Source organism: Erithacus rubecula (assembly GCF_903797595.1).
Source record: "Erithacus rubecula genome assembly, chromosome: 1".
NCBI lineage: Eukaryota > Metazoa > Chordata > Aves > Passeriformes > Muscicapidae > Erithacus > Erithacus rubecula.
In genome coordinates, this window is record NC_136658.1 from 196,430 (window position 1) to 222,413 (window position 25,984).

At 47.0% G+C, this 25,984-nt stretch overlaps 2 protein-coding genes across 2 annotated transcripts in view; one reads left to right on the forward strand and one right to left on the reverse strand.

The window, feature by feature from the left end:
• C2CD3 (C2 domain containing 3 centriole elongation regulator) overlaps positions 1-6,630 on the reverse strand; it is a gene marked incomplete at its 3' end in the record, with an annotated part of 33,792 nt that extends 27,162 nt beyond the window's left edge. Inside the window, exons 1-9 of the mRNA XM_079316202.1 lie at positions 6,251-6,630; positions 5,781-5,938; positions 5,053-5,237; positions 4,541-4,743; positions 3,744-3,876; positions 2,914-3,042; positions 1,672-1,816; positions 1,135-1,289; positions 236-442 (exon numbers count right to left, since the gene is read on the reverse strand). Of these exons, the coding sequence (XP_079172328.1) occupies positions 236-442; positions 1,135-1,289; positions 1,672-1,816; positions 2,914-3,042; positions 3,744-3,876; positions 4,541-4,743; positions 5,053-5,237; positions 5,781-5,938; positions 6,251-6,599 (1,664 nt within the window). The 5' untranslated portion in view covers positions 6,600-6,630. The remainder of the gene's footprint in view (positions 1-235; positions 443-1,134; positions 1,290-1,671; positions 1,817-2,913; positions 3,043-3,743; positions 3,877-4,540; positions 4,744-5,052; positions 5,238-5,780; positions 5,939-6,250) is intronic.
• Positions 6,631-6,796: 166 nt separating this feature from the next.
• Positions 6,797-25,047, forward strand: PPME1 (protein phosphatase methylesterase 1). The gene is made up of 14 exons (XM_079300429.1): positions 6,797-6,986; positions 12,160-12,253; positions 13,770-13,862; positions 14,845-14,902; positions 15,382-15,433; positions 17,910-18,064; positions 18,668-18,758; positions 19,107-19,172; positions 19,377-19,512; positions 19,943-20,072; positions 20,496-20,540; positions 21,305-21,369; positions 22,410-22,477; positions 22,960-25,047. Exons 1-14 carry the CDS (start codon positions 6,889-6,891, stop codon positions 22,976-22,978), a joined length of 1,170 nt encoding a protein of 389 aa, XP_079156555.1. The 5' UTR covers positions 6,797-6,888; the 3' UTR covers positions 22,979-25,047.
• Positions 25,048-25,984: the final 937 nt, after the last annotated feature.

Consider the following 25,984-nt stretch of genomic DNA (forward strand, 5'->3'; position numbering starts at 1 on the left):
ACACCTGTACCTCCCCAAAACCCTGGGAAAGGCACAGCCTGAAGCAAGCACCCCACCAGGATAAATTGTCACATCTCTAACTTCCCTGAGTTTGTGGGATACAACTTTCTGAGAGGAGCAGAGGAATAGCAAGGTCTCAGAAGCCTGGAGAGCTTAGGGAGGCTGGACTGCACAAGAGAGCTCAGGGAAATCCCCCCTGAAGGCACAGCAAGCAAAGCAGGAGCAATCCTCTCACCACCTGTGCACAGCCATGGGCCCTGGAGGCTTCCCCAGTACACCTCTCCTGCCTGGGGACACCTGGATGCTCTCAGGAGGGATCCTCAGGCTCTCAGTGGTGACTCTGGCCAGGTGTACCTGCTGCAGCAATGCCAGCCTGTCTGCACCCAGGGCTGTGACAAGAGCCAGGTCCCTGGGGTCCTCTCCAGGAGCACTGGGAGAGCAGCTGCAGAGGCAAAACTCAGGTTCAGGACTGCAGAAACCTTCTTGGCAAGAACACACAAAGGTGGCATGTTACTAAAAAACTGCCCAAGGGTCACTAAAATATACTTATTTATATTTTTAACATATTTTTACAACAAATTTGTTGCAAATTTGTAATTCTCTGTAAAAAAAACCCAACAAATCTTACAGTATCTGTGGTCCATAACTGAAAAAAAAATCAACTCAGAAAGTACATGTTCTACATTGTTGATCTGAAAGTATCTTATCCCAACTCTCCAAAAAGAAAAGCTTCCTTTAATGCCATGTACAGAAGGAGAGAGGTGATATACACAAGGACAAGTCTCTGCTGCAGAGGAAAAGCAACAGGATTTTTGCCATAATTTCAAATCTCATTTGTGCAATTTGCAAGACTTGAATTGCAAATGATTCTGTGTTGGTTCTTCTGGGGATATTAATTTTACCTGATGTAAAAAAAGCAGTGTTAGTCAGAAAAAAATCAGAAATAATTTTTGGAGCCAAATTAAAAAAAAAAAAAAAAAAGAAAAAAGGGCGACAAAACCTTGACATTAACTGTATTGTACAAAATAAGCTTGATAATGGGATCTTTAGGGATACTTTTATTGCCTCCATAATAAAAAAAAAAGGGGAATGCAATTTAGATGAGGTCAGAACCAAAGTCACTGGTGTAACTACCTGGGTTTGGTTTCAGTCACATTCTGATCAAAGGCAGGAAAATCCTTTTGTGGATCCACTGAACCTGCTTTTCCAAGGGTTTCTGTCTTGGATGCTTTTTTTGAGGATTTAACATCATCATCACTGAGGAAATCACTCAAACTGGAATCAGATTTCTAAAGCAGAAATAATGCACATAAAGAAGAAGTTAATTATCCTTGTACAGAGAGTTCCATAATGGTGGCAATACAAAAATGGAAAACAACTTGTGCATTGCATCATTTGAAACAAATAAAATGGTATCACAATTTCAAGGGTTTAAAAAACAAAAAGCCTCAAAATCCCAGCAATTTCCAAACTCGATGCTTGACTTTGCAGTCTCAGCAATATTTTTTTAATACTAATTTTAAGCAATGCACAAATGTATTCACAAGCTTGTGCATGACACCTAATGCCTGTTCAGCTTTAAAGCACTGCAATCTGTAGCTTTACTGATGGTGCAAACTTGAGTTTTTCTGCACGTTAGGGAATGCTCTCCTTGCTCTGGACCCCACTTACAGAAGCTGTGTAGAACAGCCTCTCCAGCAGGCTCTGGTCATAGTGGGGATCACCCAGCTCACTGCTGTCCAGCTCACTGCCCAGGGACAGAGAATCCCACAGGGAGCCTGTCTGATCCCAGAGGTGCCCCGCAGAGAAATCAGCCCTGTGGATACAAGAGAGAGAGAGAGACACAGCTCAGTGCTCCAGCTGGGCAGCCAGCCTTGAGGGATGTGCCACAAAAGCCATTTGAGCCTGGCTTTGGGCTCTGCTGGCTGCAGACAGGCCAGGGTGCTCAGCCCCAGCATGACAGCAGGTGCACACAGGGACAGCCTGGCTTACAGCAGCTCTCTTGGGTCACTCAGCCCAGCCCCTGCTCACAGGGAAGGCATGCTAACAAAAATCTGTCCAGCTGCATCTGGGGGACCTTGACAGCTGCAGGTTCCACTTGGGCAATCCACTCCAGACCCTGGTGACTTTTGTCATAAAATACACCTACAAACATCTACCTCTGACTTTTACCTTCCCTGCTTTACAACTTCTGTAATGCTTGAAGATACCAGTTTACTTTGATTAAAAAAAAACAAAAAACAACCCAAGGGACATCTGAGTAGGTGTAAATACAAGTGTCTTCAGATACAAGCTGGGGTTAGTCTGGTTTAAGGGTTTCCTCTGTGCTGTGAGTTTAAAATCATTTTATGATCAGCTGTCACACTACAGTGTTATCCATTGACAAATCAGAGTAAATAAGTGCAGGGCACAAGAAACACAAACTGAAATGTGAACCACATCTGACCCAGAAGGTGTTCAGGGTGCAGATGTGGACACAAGGGAAACACCATCTATTCTCCTGCTACACAAAAGGAGAGGAAAAGAACCACTTCATATCTGGAGAAAGGTTTAAAACAGCTTTTGTTTCTCATGAATTTTAATTTACAGAGTGTTTCCTCCTCAAAGAAACATGGGATTCACTCTATGTACTTACTTTGTGTAATATTTTAGGCCATAGCAGTTACAACTATTAAATAACTTAGTTTTATCCAAGATTATAGTTAATCTTTCTGATGTCACTTTTACACCAAGTGACTTGGAGCTGTCCAGGCTGTCACACATTAAAGCTGAGCTATAAAACACCTCCATTACCTGCACATGAACCACTGGTTACACTCCCAAAAATGTGGACAACTTGAAGAGTCAAGAGACATTTTTCAGAACGGTGAGATAAGGAGAATTTTGCAGAAGCCCCCAGTGCATCACACTCACCTGCCCAGCAGTAACTGGATTGCTCTTTCTTCAGAGCTTAGGCCAAACTGCTGGCCTGAAACTTCAGACCCAAGGTGATGGGAATCTTCAGGAGTGGGCACAAAACTGGACTTCAAGCCTTTTGGGCTCCTGGGTAACAGTGATGGAAGCATGGACAGCAGTAAAATAAAAAAATAAAGATATCAGGGCACACTCAAGATTAATCTGTTAACTGGACTATCATTTTTTTCTGGGAAGTCAAAAATAATCTACTTTAACACAAATACACACAGTTTCTGCAGAAATAAATTAAATGGTTTCCAATAGCATCATTGACTATCAAAGACAATGGCACTGCATTCTGGTTATCACAGAATAACATAACAGGCAATATTCATGTTTTCTCAAAGAAAAACCAAGAAATCTAAGTTTCTTTTCTCCTAAGAAACAAACCCTGCATTTGGGTCACCAATTATTTATACTTCCCTGAAAATCTGTTCTTTGTGATACAGTGTCATTTCACTTGCACCTTCTTGAACTACTCTTACTCCCTACCAACACTTAATTTTTTCTTGTCAAATAACTTTGAACTAAATACAAACATACTAAGAAGGGATATTAAAAGCAATTACTGAAATCAAGGCTTACTACATGAAGATTGAAATGAATTCACAAGATTTAGGCACTGATTCACAGGCAGAAATTAACTTCCCATTTGAATCATGTGCTGCTTTCACCCTAAATGAATCCTAAAACACATCCTATGAATCTCAGTGTCTGCAGTTTTCTAGACAAAGCCTCAAAATTTATGATTTAGAGCTTGAATCTCACTTCCCCCAGTTCAAACTCACTTTGTTGGTGCTTTAAAATCATCTGTCTCTATAAAATGAGACATTTTATTCAGTTTAATCTCCATGTCTGGGCTGGACTTCATTGCAGAAACAACCATGGCATCACGGAGTTTAGTGCCTTGATCCAAGAGAGCTGGGAATGAGCAGAGGGTGACATTTCAGCACTCAAACAAAATTAAAAGCAACGTGTAAACGTGATAAATGTGTCAGCTACAGTCAGGAAACTTCTGTTTTCTGCTGTTGAAAAGAGATCTTGATGCACTGGGGATTAAATATGTTTTATGAGCTGAGAGTGAGGGTGATCCTCAATCAGTCTCCCCCACAGCTGTACAAGGAACCTGTCTGCACACCTCAGGTGTTGGAAGGGCATTATTAGGATACAGAAGCAGGACTGATTTAGGGAAGAGTAGCTTGCCACTTTAGGATATCTAATTTTTGTTCTTTTCTGTAAACATGAAACTCAAAAGACAGCACATATGCAAACCTGCCCTACTCCAATGCTTGTTTCAGACTAGCCCAGGCAACAGTGGGTTTTAAGTAAAAATTTAAATAATTTAAAATTTTAACTTAAAGAGCTTGAATAATTATATATATATATATATAATGATTATTGTTGCAATAATTTTGATTTTAGTCTTAATTAAAATAATGTAAAATTTTAAACACTTTTTTTTGTTTTTAATTTGGTGTGATGCAACAAGAGGGTATGTCTCTCTCTCCCTTCAGACAGGCACATGAAATATCACCATGAGTTATTTGCAATGAAATCTAAAAGCTGGAGCCAGCTGCACACACACCTGAGAGCAGGTCCTTTGGAGCTGGGCTGTGCATGGAGAACACCTGTGCCTTCCTTCTGGGAAGAGCCTGGGGGCTGGTGCTGCTGGGATCTGAAGGACTCAGCCTCAAATGTCCATCTGGTAAAACCCCACGGGCATGAGGAGCAGAGAAGGGCTCCTGCATGTCTTCAGAGTTCTCTTGGTAGAACAAATGGTCCTTTCCTCTAGTGAAAAAAAGAACAGAATTTCAGCAACAACTCAAGTGGGAGGGTGAGAGGATTCAGAACTCTCCAAAATCTCCCTTCAGGACATGCTCCAAAAGGAAACATGACATTTTATTTTAATGATTACTTCCCTGCCACTGAGACCATCAGAGAGAACAACCCAAGCTGCAAGTAACAGACTTTTTCATGTAAAATGTACTTCTGAAAAGATCAAGCATCCTGTAACCCACAAGTGTACTACCACTAATAAAGAATTCTGCGTGAACTGCAAAAAAACCCACAATTTTGTCAAGAGGGAAAAAAAGGTACCTGATGGCTTTGCTGCTGTCATCAGGCCCCTGCTCAGCTGCCAGCTGTGTGTGCCTGGGCTGGGATGGGGCAGGAGGCTGGGGCTGGCTGCTTCCCTCAGCAGCAGCTTCTGAAGCTCCTTCTGCACTTGGCACAGAGCTGCTGGTGCCATACAGCTCTGGCAGAGGCTCCAGAACCAGTGAGACCTGAAAGACAAAATACAAAAATATGACTTGGTTCTTTCCTTAATCCAGTGCAGCAAATACTGCATCTACCTTCAATTGCTGTGCAGTGGAAAACTGTTGCTTTTCCACATAATGCAATATTTTTATTACACAGCTATGCCACATATTTACAACTACCTGTTTCTCTTCCAGGTCTTTAAATCCCACTCAATTATCTTTCATAATCAATTTTCCACAGCCAGGGCTGCAAGACAGAACTTTCTTAATTCCAGATGTCAAAATTTTCTATTAGTCCAGCCCAGTGAAGTGTAAGAACCAAACGCCTACTTTTAAATTCACTGTTCATACCCACTCTCAGTGTAGAGATGACCACGTTTCTTATTATGCTCAACTACCCCCCATCCCTCTAAACAAAATAAAGCCAACACTGCCAGAATTTGTTTTTTCATTAGCTCAGAAATGCCCTGGCCAGAGCAGTGTGGCATGTACAGCCTGATCCTGCACCCGATTACAGCGGGGTCACAGCACAGAGCCTATAATAACGAGCAGGGACATCCAGACTACCTGCAGCTCCCCGAGCTTTTGCGACGCGGGCGACAGCACAGCAAAAGAGCCTCTGATGGGACGGCTGGGAGACAGCTGGGGCAGCTCGGTGATCTGCGCTCGGCCAAGGGGCAGGTGGTCCTCTTTGGTCAGAACCTCCAGCACAAGAACGCCCATATCTGCAAAATTCCATATTCGGGTCAGTTTCACGGTCACAACGCGCGCTATTTGGCTGAGATGCCAGAAACTCACAGATAAACATCCCGCAGTACCAGCAAGTTACGGTAACGAGGCAGCAGGTAAAGAAGAGTCTGTGCAGACACCGCCGCTGGCCATAAATAACGCTGATCAGGACAGGATTACCAGCGGGGAAACGCTTCGGCAGGGCAGAGGGAAATAAACGGCTGCTGGGGTAACCCCAAACCCGACCGGAGCCCGCGTCCCGCCCCAGGGTCCCGGCGCTGTCCCGGCGCTATCCCGGGGCCCCGTACCTGCCAGGTACGCGGCGAGCTGGCGCGGCCCGCAGCGCACGGCGAAGCGGGCGCTGGTCCTGCCCGCGGGCTGCCCGGCCCGGCCGGCGGGCTGCAGCACGGTGCCGCCGGAGCTCTCGCCCCACCACCGCAGGCGCACCACGGCGGGGGGCTGCGGGGCCGCCCACCGCACGCGCGGCACGGTGCAGCGCAGGAAGCAGCGCGGCGGGCCCCGCACCAGCGGCGGCAGGCTGGCGGCGGCGGCGGCGCCGGGGTCGCCGGCACCTGCGGGCACAGGCGGCGTCAGCGGCCCGCGCATCGCCCGCGTCGCCTCCCGTCCCACCGCGGCTCGCTCCCTTCCCGCCCGCATCCCGCCGCGGCCCCGCTCCGCCGCCCGTCCCTCCCCGCACCTCCCCGCCGCCGCATCCCGCCCGCGCCGCCCGCCCGCCAACGGCCGCCGCGGCGGGGAACTACAGCTCCCGTCGCGCCCCGGGCCCCGCAGGGCGCGGCGGCCACGCGGACTCCGTTTCCCGTGGAGGGGTGCGCTGGGAGCCGCGTGGCGGCGCTGTTGGGGGAGCCGCTTCCGGCGGGGCGGGGCGGGGCGGGGGCGGCTCGGGGGTCCCGGTGTTCCCGGTGCTCCCGGTGCGTCCCTGGCTGTCATGTCGGCCCTGGAGAAGCAGCTGCATCTGGGCCGCCTCCCGCCTCGGCCCCCGCTGCCCGGCGGCGGCGGCCAGTCCGGGTCCAAGATGCGCATGGGGTAGGCGGAGGAAGGGCAGGGGCGGATGCGGAGATCGGGGGGGAGACCGGGGGGAAAGGTTACAACGGAGCGGAGGATCTGGAGGGAGGGGGCTCGTGTTGGGGGATCTGGGCTGGGAATGGTCATTACTGCGGGATCTGGGCTGGGAATGGTCATTACTGGGGGATCTGGACAGGAATTGGTCACTATCGGGGGATCTGGACAGGGAATGGTCATTACTGGGGGATCTGGACAGGGATGGGTCACTGTCGGGGGATCTGGGCTGGGAATGGTCATTACTGGGGTATATGGACAGGGAATGGTCACTATCGGGGGATCTGGGCTGGGAATGGTCACTGTCGGGGGATATGGACAGGGAATGGTCATTACTGGGGGATATGGACAGCGGGATGGTCACTATCGGGGGATCTGGGCTGGGAATGGTCACTGTCGGGGGATCTGGACAGGGAATGGTCATTACTGGGGGATATGGACAGGGAATGGTCACTATCGGGGGATCTGGGCTGGGAATGGTCATTACTGGGGGATATGGACAGCGGGATGGTCACTATCGGGGGATATGGACAGGGAATGGTCATTACTGGGGTATATGGACAGGGAATGGTCACTATCGGGGGATCTGGGCTGGGAATGGTCACTGTCGGGGGATATGGACAGGGAATGGTCATTACTGGGGTATATGGACAGGGAATGGTCACTATCGGGGGATCTGGGCTGGGAATGGTCACTGTCGGGGGATCTGGACAGGGAATGGTCATTACTGGGGGATATGGACAGGGAATGGTCACTATCGGGGGATCTGGGCTGGGAATGGTCATTACTGGGGGATATGGACAGCGGGATGGTCACTATCGGGGGATATGGACAGGGAATGGTCATTACTGGGGGATATGGACAGGGAATGGTCACTATCGGGGGATCTGGGCTGGGAATGGTCACTATCGGGGGATATGGACAGGGAATGGTCATTACTGGGGGATATGGACAGGGAATGGTCACTATCGGGGGATCTGGGCTGGGAATGGTCATTACTGGGGGATGTATGCAGGGAATCATCCAGAGGGGCTTGGGGCTTCTGTGAAAAGAAGACAAGACGAAGAGGGATAGAAAGTTCAGCTTAAGCTGAATTTATCCTTATCAAAGTTCAGTTCAGTACAAACAAGTGCAAGATTCCCCCTGAAGAGAATTCTACCAAAAGAGAATGGGATTAGTTGTGCAAGGAAAACACAGTGTGATTTGCAGTGCTGGCAGATGTGCAGAGCTGCACTGAATCCTTCAGAGTTCAAACTTTTACAGGGAACACAAATAACTAAACTTAGGAACACAATTTTTTGCTGCATTAAGCATCTCGCATTTGTAAATGCGATTTATTTCTGTGCTTTCAATTTCTTGAATTGCAAGCCAGGCTATTAAAAAAATGGGTTTAAACTTAACATCCAAGAGCACCAGCAACTTGATTTTTCCATGGCTGAATCCTCTGCCTGGTGTGTTGGGCACTTTCTTTTTATTCCTTTTTTTTTTTCCACCATGCAGGTCATCTTAATGTGACTGTGGTGTGGCTGAAAGCAGACCTTGAGAAGCAGGGGGTGTCAAGCATGTGAGATTGCTACAGAAAAATAGGATTTACTGAGGACTTCCTAACCAAAATAAAGCCTTACCATTTTTGGTAATATGCTGTTAAAAGGTTAATACATGTTCCAGTAGCTCATTAAAAAATGGCAGCTGTTGCTGCATTTCAATACTTGAAAATAAACTTGTTTCTAGCTTTTTCTTTTTTTGCTGTTTTTCAGTACAAACACTTCCTAATGTCTCTCTGTGGGAGAGTCTCATTTGAGAAGTCAAACTGGCCAAAGCAAATTGAATCATGGAATTTTTCAGGTTGGAAAAGCCCTCTAAGATCTTGCAGTCCAGCTGTTTCCCCAGCACTACCAAGGTCACCAGCACTGTCCCACGTCCCCAAGTGCCACATCCACCTTTCAGTCCCTGCAGGGAGGGGATTCACCACTGCCCTGGGCAGGTTTTTTTTGATAGTGCCTCATTCAGAGCCAAGCACCCACGTAGGATTTCAAAGTGAAAGTCAGTCTGCTTTTCCTTTCCAGTGTATGTGTAAAAATCATGTAAAATCTCTGAAGATCTTTTAATTATCTAGGAGGGCATGATTGGATCAGATCTGTGTAATTCAGTTGTGGAAATTCCAACTCATTTTTTCCTTTGGAATCCATTTTTTCCGCTTGGAGTCCTTTTAATAAAAAAAAAAAAAAAAAAAACACTTATGTATTCAGCATCTCTGAGGCAGAACTTAAGATACTGTCCTTGTCAATTTTTAGAATTTCTAAATACAACTTGTCAGCCATGGCAGTAGATGATGTTTGATTTGGTTGGGTTCAAATATGATGCGAGAATGAAATCTCTTGATTCATGCACTTGTTCTATATTTGCTTTAGCAGTTTTAAATAGGGAGTCTCAACAGAAAAAGGACTTTCTGAAAATGGTTCTTTCTACTTGGTGCAGCCTGTTTTTTTTTTTTTTCATTTTAGGAAAATACCTGAAAGAAAACCCCCTTCCAAAATTGGGGAGAGATTTGCTAAGCCATGTGGGCATCTTAGGGATTGAGGACGTGATAAAGAGGACAAACTGCACAATAAGATAAAACATCTGCAGAGGGTGCCCAGAATTTGTTTTGTAATTCCAGTTTAATATGATGGATGGATGGATGGATGGATGGATGGATGGATGGATGGATGGATGGATGGATGGATGGATGGCTTGGAGTTTAAGGATCATTCTAGAAAAGTTATTATGTCAGATCCATTTCTGTTTTGGTTTGCTGGATACTTTAAAAAGCTGTAATTAGTTCTGTCAGCTTAAATATTGGTCAGCAAAATACAGCTTCAGCATAGGAAGGTGCAAAACCACAGCTGCTGTTTATTGGGCACACTTCTAATTTTGAATGCATGTTAATGCTTCACTAAAAAAAGCAGCTCTAGAAAAACTCAAAATCAAAGATTCTTTTCTTTGGAGAAATGTTTTTGCTCAACCCTCTGTGGTCACCTGGAATTTTGTGGAAAACTGCACATTTATTCTGCCCTTTTGGGGGCTCAGTGTTAAAGTGAGGTCACTCATGTTTCCTCAGTGAGTATTTTGTTTTAAATCATGATCAACACGTATTTGCATCAGAGGTGGTGATAGTTTTTAATTCCCAGCTCCTCTTCACTTTCTGCTCCAATTCCCTTGCAAACATAGGAGTTCTGCTGTATGTTTTTCCCAGATACTTCGTGCATGACACAACTACTGACATTTTCTCTGGAGGTGTTTGCTCTTGTTAATTGGGATCATTGCAAAATGCATCCGTGTGGCAAGCTCCTGGGGTTCCATGGATTCCTCTTGCAGTTCTGAGATACTCTCCATGGATCTGCCTTGGATCCTCATCTGCCTGCCCCTTGCATGACAATTCTAGCGTTGGATCTCTGCTGTCAGAAATGCACTTGAAGGAGACACAAAAATACTCCTCCCGGGAATACTCCTCCAAGGCCAGGCAGGATGGGGCTTGGAGCAGCCTGGTCTGGTGAAAGGTGGTTCCCTGGCAGCAGCCAGGAGGCTGCTGTGTTCCCCTGGGGGACACTGTCCATCCTGTAGCCCTCCTTCCACAGAGTGGGTTGGTTTGGCACACAGCCCTGCTCTTCATCTTGGCACAGCCAGCCCCTTCCCCCTGCTCTGCCTCCCCTGCAAGTGAGAGAGTTCCCTTGCAGACTCCTGGTGCCACAGCAGTGCAGGGGCTGGGCTCCCAGGGAGTTCCTGCTGCTCACCACATCCATGGCTTATGTGGGAGGGGGTGTAGCCAGGCAGATGGCAATATTTACTGATCACCTGGAATTGCTCAGGGCAATGGAACCCAAAAGTGACATGCTGTGCAAAAGTCTGGCTGCAGTTGAAATGCTGCATTTTGAAAGGGTGATGGAGTTTATTTTTGCTAACTGCACATCCTACCTGTTCAAAAACTGGAGGAGGGAAACCATCCAAGCTGTGGGCAGTTCCCTCCATCTCCAGAAAGAGCCAGAACTGGTATGGAGAGAGCATGTGACCAGGGCTGGGCTGGCTTCCAGGGAGAAATTAAGCTTTGAATGTGATATTTCTTTCCTTGATCAGAGAGTGAGATTAAGCTGAGGCAGTAAAAGAGATTAATATTTTCTGGATTTTTGTAGGTGTGTGACATCTCATTTTATTTAACTGAGATTTGACAAGAAGTCTGGAAACCCACAGGAGGGAATTTGGTCCAGGGGGTGGCTGTTTATGTTTCATATCCTAGAAACACGAGGGGAAACAGAAATTTTGGTTCTACAGAATTAAAAAGCTGCTTTGTCTGTTATTTTCTATTTCTTTAGGAAGCCAAGGCTTCAGGAGAAACTTCTTCAGCAGGGATTTTTCTGCTGTGAAGGTCTTTCACCCCTCACGCCCATGCTTGATTTTAATATTCTGTGCTGCCTGCCTGCCTCCCCCAGAAGAGTTGAAGTGCAAAAAAACATGGTTAAAATGGTGCACTGTTACTCATCCTGTATCCTGGGCTCGAATTGAGGCTAATTATGCCACTTCCAAAATTAAGCACTACTCGTTTAGCCTTACCGAGTAAATACCAGCCCGAGAAATAAATTCTGCATCAACTGAGTCATCAGGAAAATTCTGATTGCAGAGCCTTTTGTCAGTAATGGGGGTACAAGAACAGGGCACAGCTGCACCTTTTGAAGGAAGCAGAGCATGTGTTGGTTTGTCAGCTGGGCACCTTTTGCCCATGGGTCACTGCAAACTCAGAGGTTGTACTGGGGCAGTATCACCGTTCTGTTTATTTTCCCTTGGCTTGGGTCTGGGTAGTCTAAATCACCATTGTTCAGTCTTCCCTGGAATTACTTGATGAGGAAACTACTCTATTTCTGTTTCCACTACATTTCCTCTATAGGAGCAACAATTAGGGAGGGGAAAGGGGGAGGACTTCTTCACTGACAATAAAATTCTGGATATTGTGGTTGTATATGGGAATTTCACTGATGCGCCGTTTGCTTCCAGTCTGAACTGTTGTGTAACATCGGCATGTTCTCTTCAGTGAGAGGAGCCTGGATGCCAATTTCAGTGGAAGACTTTAAAAATAACTCTTCCTTATGGAATTTTTCCTGTTTTGCAGCCCTGGAAGAAAGCGTGATTTTTCACCAGTGCTTTGGAGCCAGTACTTTGAGTCCATGGAGGACGTTGTGGTAGAAAATGACACTGGCAAGGATATATCCTTTTTATTCCCTGTTGAATTTGTCATAATCTCAGAGACTGGGGAGGTAGCACATTTTGTTTAGTTTTTTTGGGGTTTTTCAGCTTTTTTGTGTGTCCCTTCTCATCTTCCATTATGCCTCTTGCAGTCACTAGAACTATCCCTTCTAGACTGACAGTTAAACTGTACCTAGCAAGGCCAATTTGTGATACTGCTGCTTTAGTATTCATTAATTTTAAAAAGTGTTTCCAACAGTTCAATAGCATATTTTGCAGAGAAGCACTCATCGGGTTCTCATAATTCAAACCATGTTGGGACCAAAGCTGTTCATTGATTTTTATTAACTACAGTTAGTTAAGTGGCAATCAGTGAACTGTCTGCTCAGGATTAATAGCAGCAGTACAACAGATAAACCTCAACAGAAACCTATGGATGTGAATAAATACTTCCAGATTTCTGGCCAAGGCAGAGGTTGTGATGCCATCAGTGTCTTCTGGCTGTGCCAGACAGAGATTTTTGAGCAACTGTTTCCTCTCTTAGATAGGAATGCCATTAGGAAAACCAAACTTCCAAGTTACTCCTCTCCACACACGCTGGGAGCTGTGTGGAGATCTCTGTTCAGTGCCTAAAACTGTGACCAGCACATGAGACAAGTAGTTTCATCAGCTGGGGTTTGTACACAAAGGGGGTGGGCTGGAGCTCTGACCAGGTCCTGGGGCAGAGCAGTGGGCACCAACCCAGGCATTAATTCAGCTGCTTCCACAGTTCACATCTGTCCAAGCCTTTCATGTGGGATCTCAAGCTTCTGCTGAAGGGAGCAGAATATGTCCCAAACAGCTAAGATTTGCTTGAATTTGGGATGCTTCTATACACAACCTATCAAAATGGATCTATTACGCTTTTTATTTTATATTAAACCCCTGGGGGAGTGCACAGCCCTTCATCACATGTGGACGAGGTGCCCCTCATGAATCATGGAGTCAACAGAGCCTGGTTTGGGTGGGGAGGGACCTTAAAGCTCACTCCCTGCCATGGGCAGGGACTCCTTCCAGTGTCCCATGGCTCCAGCCCAGTGTCCAGCCTGGCCTTGGGCACTGCCAGGGATCCAGGGGCAGCCACAGCTGCTCTGGGCACCCTGTGCCAGCCCTGCCCACCCTCACAGGGAACAATTGCTTATGAACATTTAACCTAAATCTCCCTTCTTCTAGTTTAAAACCATTCCCTTGTCCTCTTCTTATCTTGCCTGTCTAAAAAATAACTACCTTTTTTACTAATGGATTTCTAGTTTTTTCTGTTGTGCCCAGGGAGAAAAGGACAGGGGATGAGGGAATTACAGGAGGGGAGAAAACCTGGGCAGCAGAAATACAATTCTTGAAGCTTAAATTGAACTACATTTTTGTCCAGGTAATGCTTGAACATTCCTGTTGGTCAGAGAAATGAAGGGTAGAAATAAAATACTGTTGGGTATTGCAAGTTCCAGAATTCATTCTAGGGCCTTGCAGTAACTGTGAAATGTCCTTAACTGTTCATACACTTTTCGAATTTACAAAAGTGGGATGGAGGGACCTGTCCTGCTGCTGTTACACGGTGGAGGCCACTCTGCTCTGTCCTGGGCTGTGTTTACTGTAAGTAAAGCTGCTCTCTAGAAATAAATGTGTGTCAGTGGAGCTCTCTGAGCGTGGAAGGCAGTTATCCCTTCACCTCTGGGAAACCAGGAAAACAGTACTCTAAAAGATAACAATATTATCTCTGTGGGGTTGGGCTTATTGCTTAGGACATGGCACCTTGCAGATGGAATGTTTGGGCTGTCTTTAGGGGCTGGAAAATACCAATCTGTGGATTCAGTGGGTTTGGGGAAAGCAACTGCTTCAGTCATTTAAGAATTGAATAGCTGAAAAGCCAAAATAAGAGGACTGGGTAGCTTTGAGGTTTGGGTAGCTTTTGCCAAATGTGTAGGTGGTTCTATTGAGAATCCCTACTTCTGCTGGGCTGTTATTTCAATAATCAATGATTTCCTTAACACAGAAGTCTTCCCATCAACAAAACATGCCACTTCTCTGTGATGCCTGAAATAACTTCGTTAAATGGATCTGTCAGGGACAAATAGACCATAATTGTGTTGCAATTGTTATGTTCTGCCTTACCTTAAAAAGATTCCTTGGCTGTTCCTCCTGACCTCTTTGGGATAATCAATTTTTATACATTTCAGCCTGTAAAATTCTATTATTTGAAAGCAAACTGAACAGGCACTGCAAAGCAGCTGCTTCACCTACGTGTCAGCCATGGAGCCAAGAGTAATTTTGTACCATGTGGGGCTTCAAAAGCAAGGGAGTCCCTTTATTGTCCATAATCCCACTGCTGTTCCAGTTTTCAGAGGTGCTGTAGGGCCTGAATTTGTGATCCCAGGAAATCCATGTCATGTCTTATGCACAGTGAAATAACTGTCCTCATTAACAGTGGCCACTGATGGGGTTTTGGCCCTTTAAGAACAGTCTTATGGAATATTTGTCCTTGTGCTCTGTAACACCCCATCCAGTCCAGGTTCAGCCATTTTGGTGGCCATGGATCCCACTTTGCAAACCATATTCTCTCTGTTTCTCCTTGCAGTCTGCAATCATTAGCAGGATCCAGTGTAGGATTGTGGCTTTAGATCTCCGAGGCCATGGTAAGTCAAAGAAGTAAATCAGGACTCACATCAGCGTGCTCACATTTTTTAAAGGAGATGCAATGAATTCCTCACAGGATGACTAGGAAAACATCCTTAAGGAATTCCAATTTTGATTCAAAAGCAGGCATAGAAGACTGGCTTCTGTCAGAAGCTCAGACCTCCTGAACTTCTGTGTGGGTGGACTACTCCTTTCACCAAGCTCTCTTCCATATTTCCATAACCTATAGGTGGCATTTGCCATGAGAAATAAGGACTGTTCTTTCTTTTTAAGATCCATAAAGAACAGTTATGGGCAGTGTTCCCTACCCATAGTACCAAGTGTTCCTGTTAATTCTGTGTTTCTTAATTATTCATGTTCATTGCAGTAGGCTTGCTCTTTATATCTAAAAGCTTTGTACCATTCACTGCTGTAAGTCCTGAGGGGGCCTGAAGTCTTTCAACTTAAGTGAACTTAACTTGGGTTGGGTTTTTTTCAGGAGAAACAAAAGTAAGGAATCCTGAAGATCTGTCTGCAGAGACTATGTCAAAGTAAGGAAACTTATTCTCATTTCCCTTTTCACAAGCCTCCCTCCATTTTCTTCCCTTGGCTGAACAATAAACTACAGGAGTGCACACAGCCTTCATTCAAAGGAGCTGGAAGATAGTTTAATTTCACATGATTCTGGTAGTTACCCCTTCTTTCCTGCCATTCTGGGACAGTTTGAAATGATGTCTCTCCCAGCTGAGTCAGATTCCAAGAACTGGAGTTGTTCTCAGAGTACCCTGAGTTTTTAAAGGGAGCACTTTAAACCTGCAACATGCTGAAAAGTTCCTAGTGGAGGTGGAATGCTTTCCCTAGACACCTGTGGGTATTTTAGCCTGAAGTCACCAGTCTGACCCTTCCTCAGCCCTTGGAGTGAGTGTTCAGAGCAGGCCCACATTGGCTGGTAACACCCCCCAAGTCTGGGTCACAGACAGGATTTTCAAGCATAGAATTGCATTTTCAAACTGTCATGACCTGCTTTGGCATGCAAATCCATCCCCCCTCCACAAAACTGTAAGAAAAGCAAATACTCACTGCTAAGCACATTATGTTCTGCCCATATTTAGTACAAAGAGGCTCTTTGCTGTGACTACAACTAAACGATGAAAGATTTTGTAACCTTCCCATGGACAAATCCATTTGGTTTGTTGAGGGCAGGCCATGTGTGAAATGCATTCTGACTTCCATTGTATACCTTATTCCTGCTGCTTATGCCTTGTCAGATCCTGATGTGTAACTGTCCTGAGGAGATGCTGGATTAAATAATTAGAATATTTTAGATCTGGAGCAGCACTGCTGTGGGGGGAAAGCAAGTTCCTTTTGTTTTGAAACCTTCCCCTCATCTTAGCAATGAGCTTCAAACTTAGTCCTGAATATCTTTTAAATAAGAGCCTTAAGTTATAGCCGATGTTCCTGTTTGTTCTTTTAAATCAAATCCTCAAGAATTTCCTCTAGCAGAGGAAACAAGTTGGTCAACCTGTTCATTTTTATCACTTGTTTTCCATTTTCAGTGCTGCTCAGTTTTTGGGTTCCTCTGAATGGTTGTGATCAGCAAAGCCAGTTGGAAGGGGTGTCTTTAACCTGCTCTGCAGTAGATTTCAGTTGTTAGCTGTGCTGCTGTTTTGGGGTTTGAGAACCATACCAGCCAGCTTTCCCATCCTGGGAAAAGTGCCAAGAAGTGACAGCTTCAGTTTAGCAGTGGGTGCCCTATGGGAAGGATGGGGAAATTGTCCTTTGCCTTGTGGCATCTGTGCTCATAGAGAGTCTCAGTCTTTTTGCTCGTGCTCAGTGTTGTTCATCTTTGCCATAGTCAGTAGGACCCAGTTATTTTTCTCTCTAATTTCTCTAATTTTCTCTCTAATTTTTCTTCTTTTAAGAATGATTAATTTCTTGGTTTGTGCTTCCATGCAAGATGATTTGACAGCTTTTTCTCACCTTTTATTTAACATTTCCACCAGCAAGTGTCAGCCTAAAATGTCTTCTACAAGGAATCACAGAATCTGGGCTGGAAGGGACTATAAATTTCATCCACATGGGCAGGGACACCTTCCACTAGACCAGATCTTTTCAATTAGTATCCTTCAAATGAGAATTCTGTTAATAACAAGAGAAAGTTCATGGATGTTCAGGAAAGCGTTGGCTTGCAGGGTTTCCTGCTTTGGTGCTGAGATGCAGCAGTGACAGGAGAATAAAGGTGTCAGTTGCCTGCAGGTTTGGGGAGGCTTTGGGGTCACACACCTGTGGCCTGTGTGGGGGGGTCCCTGGCCCTGCCCAGGGTGAGGGGCATGCAGCTGTGCTGTCAGAGCCGTGCTGTCCCCCTGCAGGGATGTGGGCAGCGTGGTGGAGGCGCTGTACGGGGACCTGCCCATCATGGGGCTCTGGGGCCATGCAGCCCATGCTGTCAGGGGCTCTGGGGCCATGCAGGCTGTGCTGTCAGGGGCTCTGGGGCCATGCAGCTGTGCTGTCAGGGGCTCTGGGGCCATGCAGGCTGTGCTGTCAGGGGCTCTGGGGCCATGCAGCCGTGCTGTCAGGGGCTCTGGGGCCATGCAGCCCATGCTGTCAGGGGCTCTGGGGCCATGCAGCCCCTGCATACAGGGGCTCTGGGGCCATGCAGCCCATGCTGTCAGGGGCTCTGGGGCCATGCAGCCCATGCTGTCAGGGGCTCTGGGGCCATGCAGGCTGTGCTGTCAGGGGCTCTGGGGCCATGCAGCCGTGCTGTCAGGGGCTCTGGGGCCATGCAGGCTGTGCTGTCAGGGGCTCTGGGGCCATGCAGCCCATGCTGTCAGGGGCTCTGGGGCCATGCAGCCCGTGCTGTCAGGGGCTCTGGGGCCATGCAGCTGTGCAGTCAGGGGCTCTGGGGCCATGCAGCCCATGCTGTCAGGGGCTCTGGGGCCATGCAGCCCGTGCTGTCAGGGGCTCTGGGGCCATGCAGCCGTGCTGTCAGGGGCTCTGGGGCCATGCAGCCGTGCTGTCCCCCTGCAGGGACGTGGGCAGCGTGGTGGAGGCGCTGTACGGGGACCTGCCGCCGCCCATCATGCTGATCGGGCACAGCATGGGCGGCGCCATCGCCGTGCACACGGCCGTCGCCAACCTGGTGCCCAGCCTGCTGGGGCTCTGCATGATCGACGTCGTGGAAGGTGAGTCTGGGGGCCCTCCTGCCCCTCATCTGGCCTCCTGCCTTCACCTCTTCTCTTAGCCCCCGGTCCCTGCATACAGAAGGCTTTGGCCCATTTATAAACCAACTCCATCCTCCTAGCAGATCGTACGCATGCAAAAATCTTTTCCGTGTGACCCCTCCTTTTCCCTTTCCCGGGTCTACTCCCTCTTTGCTTTTTTCCTGCTAATTTCACAGAATCAGAGACTCAGCTGGGTTGGAAAAGACCTTTGAGATCATTGAGTCAAACCCCTGACCGTACACCACCTTGTCAACTAGACCGTAGCACTGACTTCTTTGAAACGCTTTCTTGATGGGGAAGAGGGTGGGTTTTGGTGTAATACTGGGTGCTAATAAATGATTGCTGCTTGCTCTTACCGTCTGAACATCCTACCTATTCAAATAGCAATTGTCCACTATGACAGTTGGCTTGGAAATACTAGTCTGTACATTCCTTAGCAGCATTAAATCACTGGGGAACTCCAGCTCTCTCTGAGGGTGTTGCAGCCAGTTTTGTACACAGGGATGTGACAATAAATTCATCAGATGCCATGAGGTTGATAAAGATTATGCCATTTGCCTTTAGGTACAGCCATGGATGCCTTGAACAGCATGCAGAACTTCCTAAGGAGTCGGCCCAAAACATTCAAGTCACTTGAGAACGCCATCGAGTGGAGGTACAGCTTGGGCTCAGTGTCTCCATCACTTGTCTTTGTAGCTTGACTCCCAAAGGAAACAAAAGTTTTTATAATTTGGCTGTTCACAAGCCCCCTCCCTGCCCTGGATTTAACCATGTTTCACTGTTTCTCCACCAGCACTTCTCCCTCTTTCTCACAGTTACAGGGACAGCAGCAGGTTCACCTAGGTTTAGCAGGAGCCACTCTGTTCAGTCTGAGAGCAGGAGCTTTGGGAATAGTTTGGGGAAATCCTGCGCTGTAGAGGAGTTTAACTCCTGTTTCTGGGCCTGCTGATTATTGAATCTCTTCAGTAAATATTTCTGTCTTCTGGTTATTTTTTTTTCCTAGTGTAAAAAGTGGACAGATAAGAAATCTCGAATCTGCCAGAGTTTCTATGGTCGGTCAAGTCAAACAGTAGGTGGCCTTTGGTTTATTTTATTTATTATTTTAAATATTTTTTTTTGTTGTTTTACAATACCACTGCTATATAAGTGCACTTGAAAATGAAAATTTCTTCAACCAAAACTGATGAACACGTATTGGTTTAATCCTGGATGGTGTTCTGGTTTGGAGTTTGTTCTTTATACAGGGAATCAGTTTCTGATTTTATTTTCACAGGTGCGAAGGGGCTGCCAGTCCTGAATGCCCTAAAGCCATAGTAGAGGGAATTATTGAGGAAGAGGAGGAGGAGGAGGAGGAGGATGAGGAAGGGGGAGGCTCTGTCAACAAAAGGAAGAAAGAGGATGACACAGAGGTAAGGAATTTGTTGCTGTGTTTTCAGCTTCCCTGCAAGAGCTGTCACCTGTGGTTATCCAAGTCACTCTGACATGAAAGGGAGCCACTCCAGGGAGAGAAAACTGGATCACAGCCAAGCCCAAATGCTCAGACAATTTGTGAGCTATTTGTGTCAGTAAAAAATAGCAAATTGATTGCCCTGAATCCTTTGGTCTTCTCCTGAAGGCTCTTCTCCTCTTGGTGTAGCTGTTGTTGATTTTCTTGTTCCTACTCATATGCTTTGATTTGGAGAGAGATTCAGAAGCAAGGAGGATCATCCCTGGAAGCGTGTAATCCACCAGAGGGAGCCAGTAGTTTTAAATGTTGATATATCTATATATTTATGCATTTCAAAGTGGCTCCCTGAGTTTTGCTGGTCTCTAACGCAGAGCTCTCTCTCCTCCCTGCAGACAAAGAAGGAGCATTTATACACGTGGCGAATCGAACTGGCCAAGACAGAGAAGTACTGGGATGGCTGGTTCAGGGGTTTATCCAACCTCTTCCTCAGCTGTCCGACTCCAAAGCTTTTGCTTTTAGCTGGTACGTGTCTCTTGCAGTCCTGGTGGGCACTTCAGTGATGTCACACGTGTATTTCAGAGAACAGGGTCAGCACTGGGCTCCTGTATTTCCTGGGAATATCTGGCCTTCTCTGTGTCTCTTAAAGTAGCCTGGTGTGATGTGAACTCAAGTGAAATACAGCTTTAAGCCCTTTTTGCAGGAAATACAGCGTGTAAATATCCTTTCAAGTTGTAGGGAGGGCTGTGCTCTTCCATTTTTTAGCTGTGTTTCTTTCCTGTCACTTTACTCTCTCAAGGTGCAGCAGTGAAATGTCCTTGTTGTGGGTGTCAGAGGTGTTTATTTTCTGTTTTTCAAGCTAATGTCTCTTTTAAAATACAGAGTAAAGCCTGGCTCAGAGAGTTGTGTTCTCTCTGGCTGTTCTCCAGTTTGTTTATTTGATTGCAGGTGTTGACAGGCTGGATAAAGATCTGACCATTGGACAGATGCAAGGTAAGTATTTAATATTGTTACTCCAGCCTTACTGTAATGCTCTTTTTGCATGACAGCTCACTGCTATGTGTACAATCAATATCCAAACAAATGGGCATTAAGGAATTAGTCCATCCCAGTGTTCTCCTACTGTGGTCAAGGAAATGTGGGGAAAATGAGGAGGGAAAGGTTCCATTTGAAGGGCTGTTGCCATGGGTTTTGTTCAATCCAGTGTTCAGTGCTCCCAGTGGTGGAGCTGCCACACTTCTCTTGGATCAGAATCAGTGTCTGTGAGGGTTTCTTTCTAATCCACTTTTTCCCTTTCTAGCTACTACATTCCTGATGTTCCTAGCTAGAACACTTGGAGCCATTCAAAATTGTCCCATCTCCCACTGGTTCTAACAGACACCAGACCAAGATGAAGGACCTTCATTCATGTTTTGGGTTTGGGTTGGGTTTTTCCCCCCCATCCTGGCTCTCTAGAGCAACCAGTACAGGAAAGTAGTGTTGGATAGCAGGATGTTACCTTAAGGTAAATCCAGTAAGAGTTCCAACTCTGACACTTGCCTGCATTGAGAAGCTCTGAGAAGCTCAGCTTCATTTTAACTCCTAGTTACACCTGGAAAAGGTGCATTAAGCAGCTGGTCCATGCTTTCTTTGGACACTGTGGGCTGTGCATGGTGTGGAGCCTGCCAAGCCTTCCTGCCATCCCTGGGGCCTCTTTTGCAGCTTGCTGAGGTTAGTTGCTCCAGTGAGGTCTGTGTGCTGACTCTGTCACTCCACAGGGAAGTTCCAGATGCAGGTCCTCCCGCAGTGTGGCCACGCAGTCCATGAAGATGCTCCAGACAAGGTGAGCCCCACCTTGGGGTGAAGCTCCAGGCTGTGATCTGGAATACAGGAAGGGATCTGCTCCTCACCATGGAGCACAGATCACGCTTCAGGGGCACTCTCTGGCACAACAGCTGGCTTTCACAAGCAGCTTGGAGTTTTTAGCTGTCCGGAAAGCCCTGGCTAAGATGTTACATGCCACAGGGCTGGGCCATGGATTTAACTCTCAGGCTCATGGTGATGTACCTAATTCCAGCCATGTGGAGTGTGGATTTCTCCTCCCCTCCTTTCCTCACGCAGTTCCCCACCATCCCTTGCATAAGCTGCAGCTTTAGGGGCTGCTCTGTGTTTTGTTGCATTGGGTGGCTCACATTTTCCAAATAGAAACCAAATGTTCCTGAAGGAGCTTTGACAGAGCAGTGCTGCTTCTGGGCACTGCTGGAGTTTGTCCAGATGGAAGCAGGAATGCGGTGCAGCCAGTGGAGCCTGTGGTTGGGAGCACATCTGGTTTTAAAGCTCATTCTGCACTGACAGCTGTGTTAAAACTCAGCCTTTCTGTGCTTCTCTTTAACCAGTCTGAAATAGGTGTTTTTGTCTAAACATTCTGAGTTCTTAAGTTGTTACTCCTTTTTTATGTATTCTAAGTTATTGGCCAGGCAGGACGGGGCTTGGAGCAGCCTGGTCTAGTGGAAGGTGTCTCTGCCCATGGCAAGGGTGGGAACTGTATGAGCTTTAATGTTCATCCCAAGCCAAACCATTTCAGGTTACTGTCCTGCATCCTGAATTTACGTTTTCTCCCTGCTAAAGTTAGACATTGTTTTAAGAATTACTGAAATGAGTGGAGAAAAAGTTTGGTCACTTCTTGATGGCAGCCTCAGTGTTGGAATAAAGCTGGAACTGTGTTACACAGAGCTCTTGTTTTAAAGGAGCAAACGTTTCAGCAAGAGAATCCTGAGGACGTGAAGTGTTGTTGGAAATCCTGCAGGCTTTGAAAACTGGGAGGGTTTTGTGTTCTCTTTCTGTCCCTTTAAATGCTGAGCTATTTTTTTTCCCTTCTCTCAGGTTGCTGAAGCTGTTGCAACGTTCCTGATCCGTCACAGGTTTACAGAGCCCATTGGTGGATTCCAGTGGTAAGGCTCCACGGAGCTGTGTCCCTGAGCAGAGCTCCTGTGCTCACTGCCTGTTTGACTCTCAAGGTGGGAGGTCGGAATTTTAGCCTGCTGCTAAAAACCACAGATAAACAAATAGCTCTGAATCACAGCCAGGAATGCATTTGGTGTTTGTGTTCCTTTTAAATTTCTCAGGTATTTACATGTGCTGATGGAACCTCCTTCCTTGGAAGGGAGGAATAAAACAGGTTTCTTTCTTTAGAGCCTGCCAGAAAGCAAAAAGACAAATTTTATGGCATTTAGCTTAAATAATATTCCATTAAGTAACCAAGGCCCTGTGTTGTGGAAACAATTTGCATCACACTGCCTTGTGGTGTGTAAATAGGGAGAGAGGGAGAGGACCTAAGGGTTTTACAGCTAAATTTTGGTTGTCATAGAGTTTGCAGAGAATACCTTAATGCTAATATGGGGTCTTTCTTCCATTCTCTTTTTTTGCCTCCTAGTGTGTTTCCTGCTTGTTAATATCCTGGTGTTCTCCAGCACTGATTCCCATTGTAAATAAACTGCACCAGAGGCCACTGTGATGTATCCATATCCTCTCATCTCCCAGTCCAGCAGCAGTGAGAAGTTGGTGTGAGATTCATCCCCTAGAACTAGTTCTCCAGAATATCTAAATTCTTAGGGACTTCTTTGCTGGGAAACAGCTTCTACTGAAGACCATGAAAAGCTCTTCAGGCCCTTGGAAGTGGGATCCTCTTCTCTGCTGCCACAAGGAAAGGCCTCCTGGAATCCCATGTAGTCGATCATACCAAAATCTCCATCAATTCTCAGGCTTTCTTGGACCCAACTGCAGAAGGGCTGTTGGCAGTCCAGATCCACTGAGGGCATTGCAACGCAGGCAAAGGCTTCAGGATTTCTTTGTGGAGTCGTAGAATCATCACTTGCAAGTGCCCCTTAGGTTTGGGTTTTCTACATACACTTTTCTTTCCCCCTCAAGAGACGAGGAACCGGCTTCATGGGAGCTCAGGTTTCATCTCACCAGCGCCAGCCTTGGGGGTTCAGCTGTGGGGAAAGCCTGGAGTCTGCCTTCCTGGCAGAGCTGGATGGGATTGTAAATCAAACAGGCGAGGAGGGGGCTGCGAGCTCCATTTCAGAGTCTTGCAGTGTTTCTGCCGCTTGTTTCAAGTCCTCTCTACGAAGAAAAGCCTGGATAACTCCATCTGCTACAGACACATCCCAGGCCAGAGGACTCTGAACCTGCATTTATGGGGAAGACCCAAGAGCAGCAGGGACAATGTGGTCAACAGGTAGTTTGGCTGTTTTCTGCCCCTGGAATGTGTTTGTTCTTCCCTCCTTGTAGCTGCCACACACAGCTGAGCAGAGATCAGCGCCTTTGGGATGGAAAAATACGGAATGGGCTATAGGAAAAACCCTGGGAGAGCTTGGAGTCAGTCCTGCTGATGTTGATGCAGAGGTGTAGGCAGCTGTTCTCCCCAGTCCTGAAGGAAGGACCTTGTTTCCACTGTTGCTTCCTAGATCGTTTTGCTGCCTGCCCTCCAGAATTCCATGAGCACAGAGAGCTTTTGTTCAGGGTTCAGTTATCCACAGAGGGCTGGGCTTGCTGGGCTTGCTTTCACCTAAGAGTCACTTTTGAGTGTAAGACCAGACATGTTTTGGAGCAGTTTTCCTCACCATTTTGCTGGGGGATGTCTGAAATACCTTTTTTTTTTTGCCTGGTGTCCATAACCCCTTGCTGCTGTCCGATGATTTTAACCCTGCTCTGCCGAGGCAAAGTTCTGTGGGGATTTGGGAGCTGCCCTGTGCATGCCGTGACAAGAGCCATCAGGAATTCTTGGCATTTGAGAGGTGCAGATGGGGCAAAGTGTTTAACCATGGCCTTGGGCCTGGTGGGCATCCACTTAGCTGTGATTCACCGTGGCCTTGCTCCGTGTGCCCTCCCTGACACATCAGGTGGGGAAGCACCTGGATTAGAGACAGGAAAGCCTCTTTCCAGAGAGGAATGCCCTCCTGGCACTTTGGCCATCAGCACTCGGGTGTTACAAGAGCAGCTGCTCCTTCTCTGCGCTTCCCTCTGTGAGTCACAATGTCAGTGCATTAATTTGGTGTAGCGTCCACCCTGGTTCAGTTCCTGATGGATTCAATGGATCTTCAGTAGTCGAGATGCAAAATAGTTCTTTCCCCAGCCGTGTCCCCGAAATGGCCAAAATTCTCTTTCGCAGGCGACTCTCTTTGTTCAGATTGCTAGGGATTAAATAATCCAGCGTGTAGATCCAGAGCCTCACTTCCCAGGATCGTACTCATGGATGATCGTGGTGAAGTCACATTCCTCCCTGGTGAAGTCACGTGGAGAGTCTGACTTGGAGTGATTCCTCGCGTCATCCCTTTGATTTGTGAGCTTGTAAAAAAGCCCAACCAAACAGAACCCTCCGTGGAAAGCAAATCAGTTTTGTATTCTGTAGAAGCACCACTGGGAAAGGAATGATTTCTGAAATCCTGTGGGCTCCCTGGGATTCTGTTTCGTTGTTAATACATTGAGTGAGTGAAAAGAAAATAAATATTTCAAGAGTCTATTGAATTGAATGGTGCGTCGCTCCGTGCCAGCTCCCAGCCCTGCCTTGGCGGGAGAGGTGGCTGTCCAGGGACTCGTGTGGTACTGGATTTAAAAAAACAGATTCCAGGGGCAGCAGCAGCACTGTGGGAGTGGGTGGAAGGGAAATTCCTTTTGGCTCTGTCAAGCCACATACATTTCTGAGGCTGTACTTTTGTCTGAGAAATATTAATGCTCCTGGCTGCAGTTTCCAGAGGCTGCAGACTGAGATAAATGGCATTTGGTGAAGGATACACAGGCTGTGGTAAATGTAACTGCAGAGAGAAGGAATCTTGGCTCATGAGAAACAGGGACACAGAGAAATCCCCACCCCAAAATTCCCAACTTTGCATCCCTTCCCTGCACCCCAGTATGGAGAGGAGGGGGGAATTTAGCCACACTTTTATTTTTCCCTCTCCTTTCCATGAGCAACGCCTCCCATGTGTACAGAATCATCTGGATGTAATAAACCCGGCTGGTGAGTAAGCTGTGCTCCGTGCAGCCTTCTCCGAGTCCCGCCGTGGTTGTTCCTGACTGAAAAGCAGGGAGAAGCTGGGAATCTTGGGGCTGTTTGTCACTCGGGCAGTTTGACAGCTCCAAAGGGCTGCTGGAGCCCGTTCCGTGCCGCAGCTCCTGCCGTCCTGCCTAAACGCTCCTTGCAACCCTGGGGAGCACAGCCGAGGAGTGCCGACCGCGCATTTCGGAGTGAAAACCCGCATTTTGCAACCAAAGCAACCACCAGAGCCCTGGGAGAGCTCTGCCTCCCGCTTCTATCCCCTCCCCGGTTTTTGTCCTTTTCCTTCCGGCTGGGAAGGAGGCCGGGAGCTGACACGGGCACCTGCAGCTCCCTGGGAAGCTCCCTGGGTTTCCATCCTGGAGGATTTAAATCTCATCCGAAAGACACTGAGATGAGTGTCTCG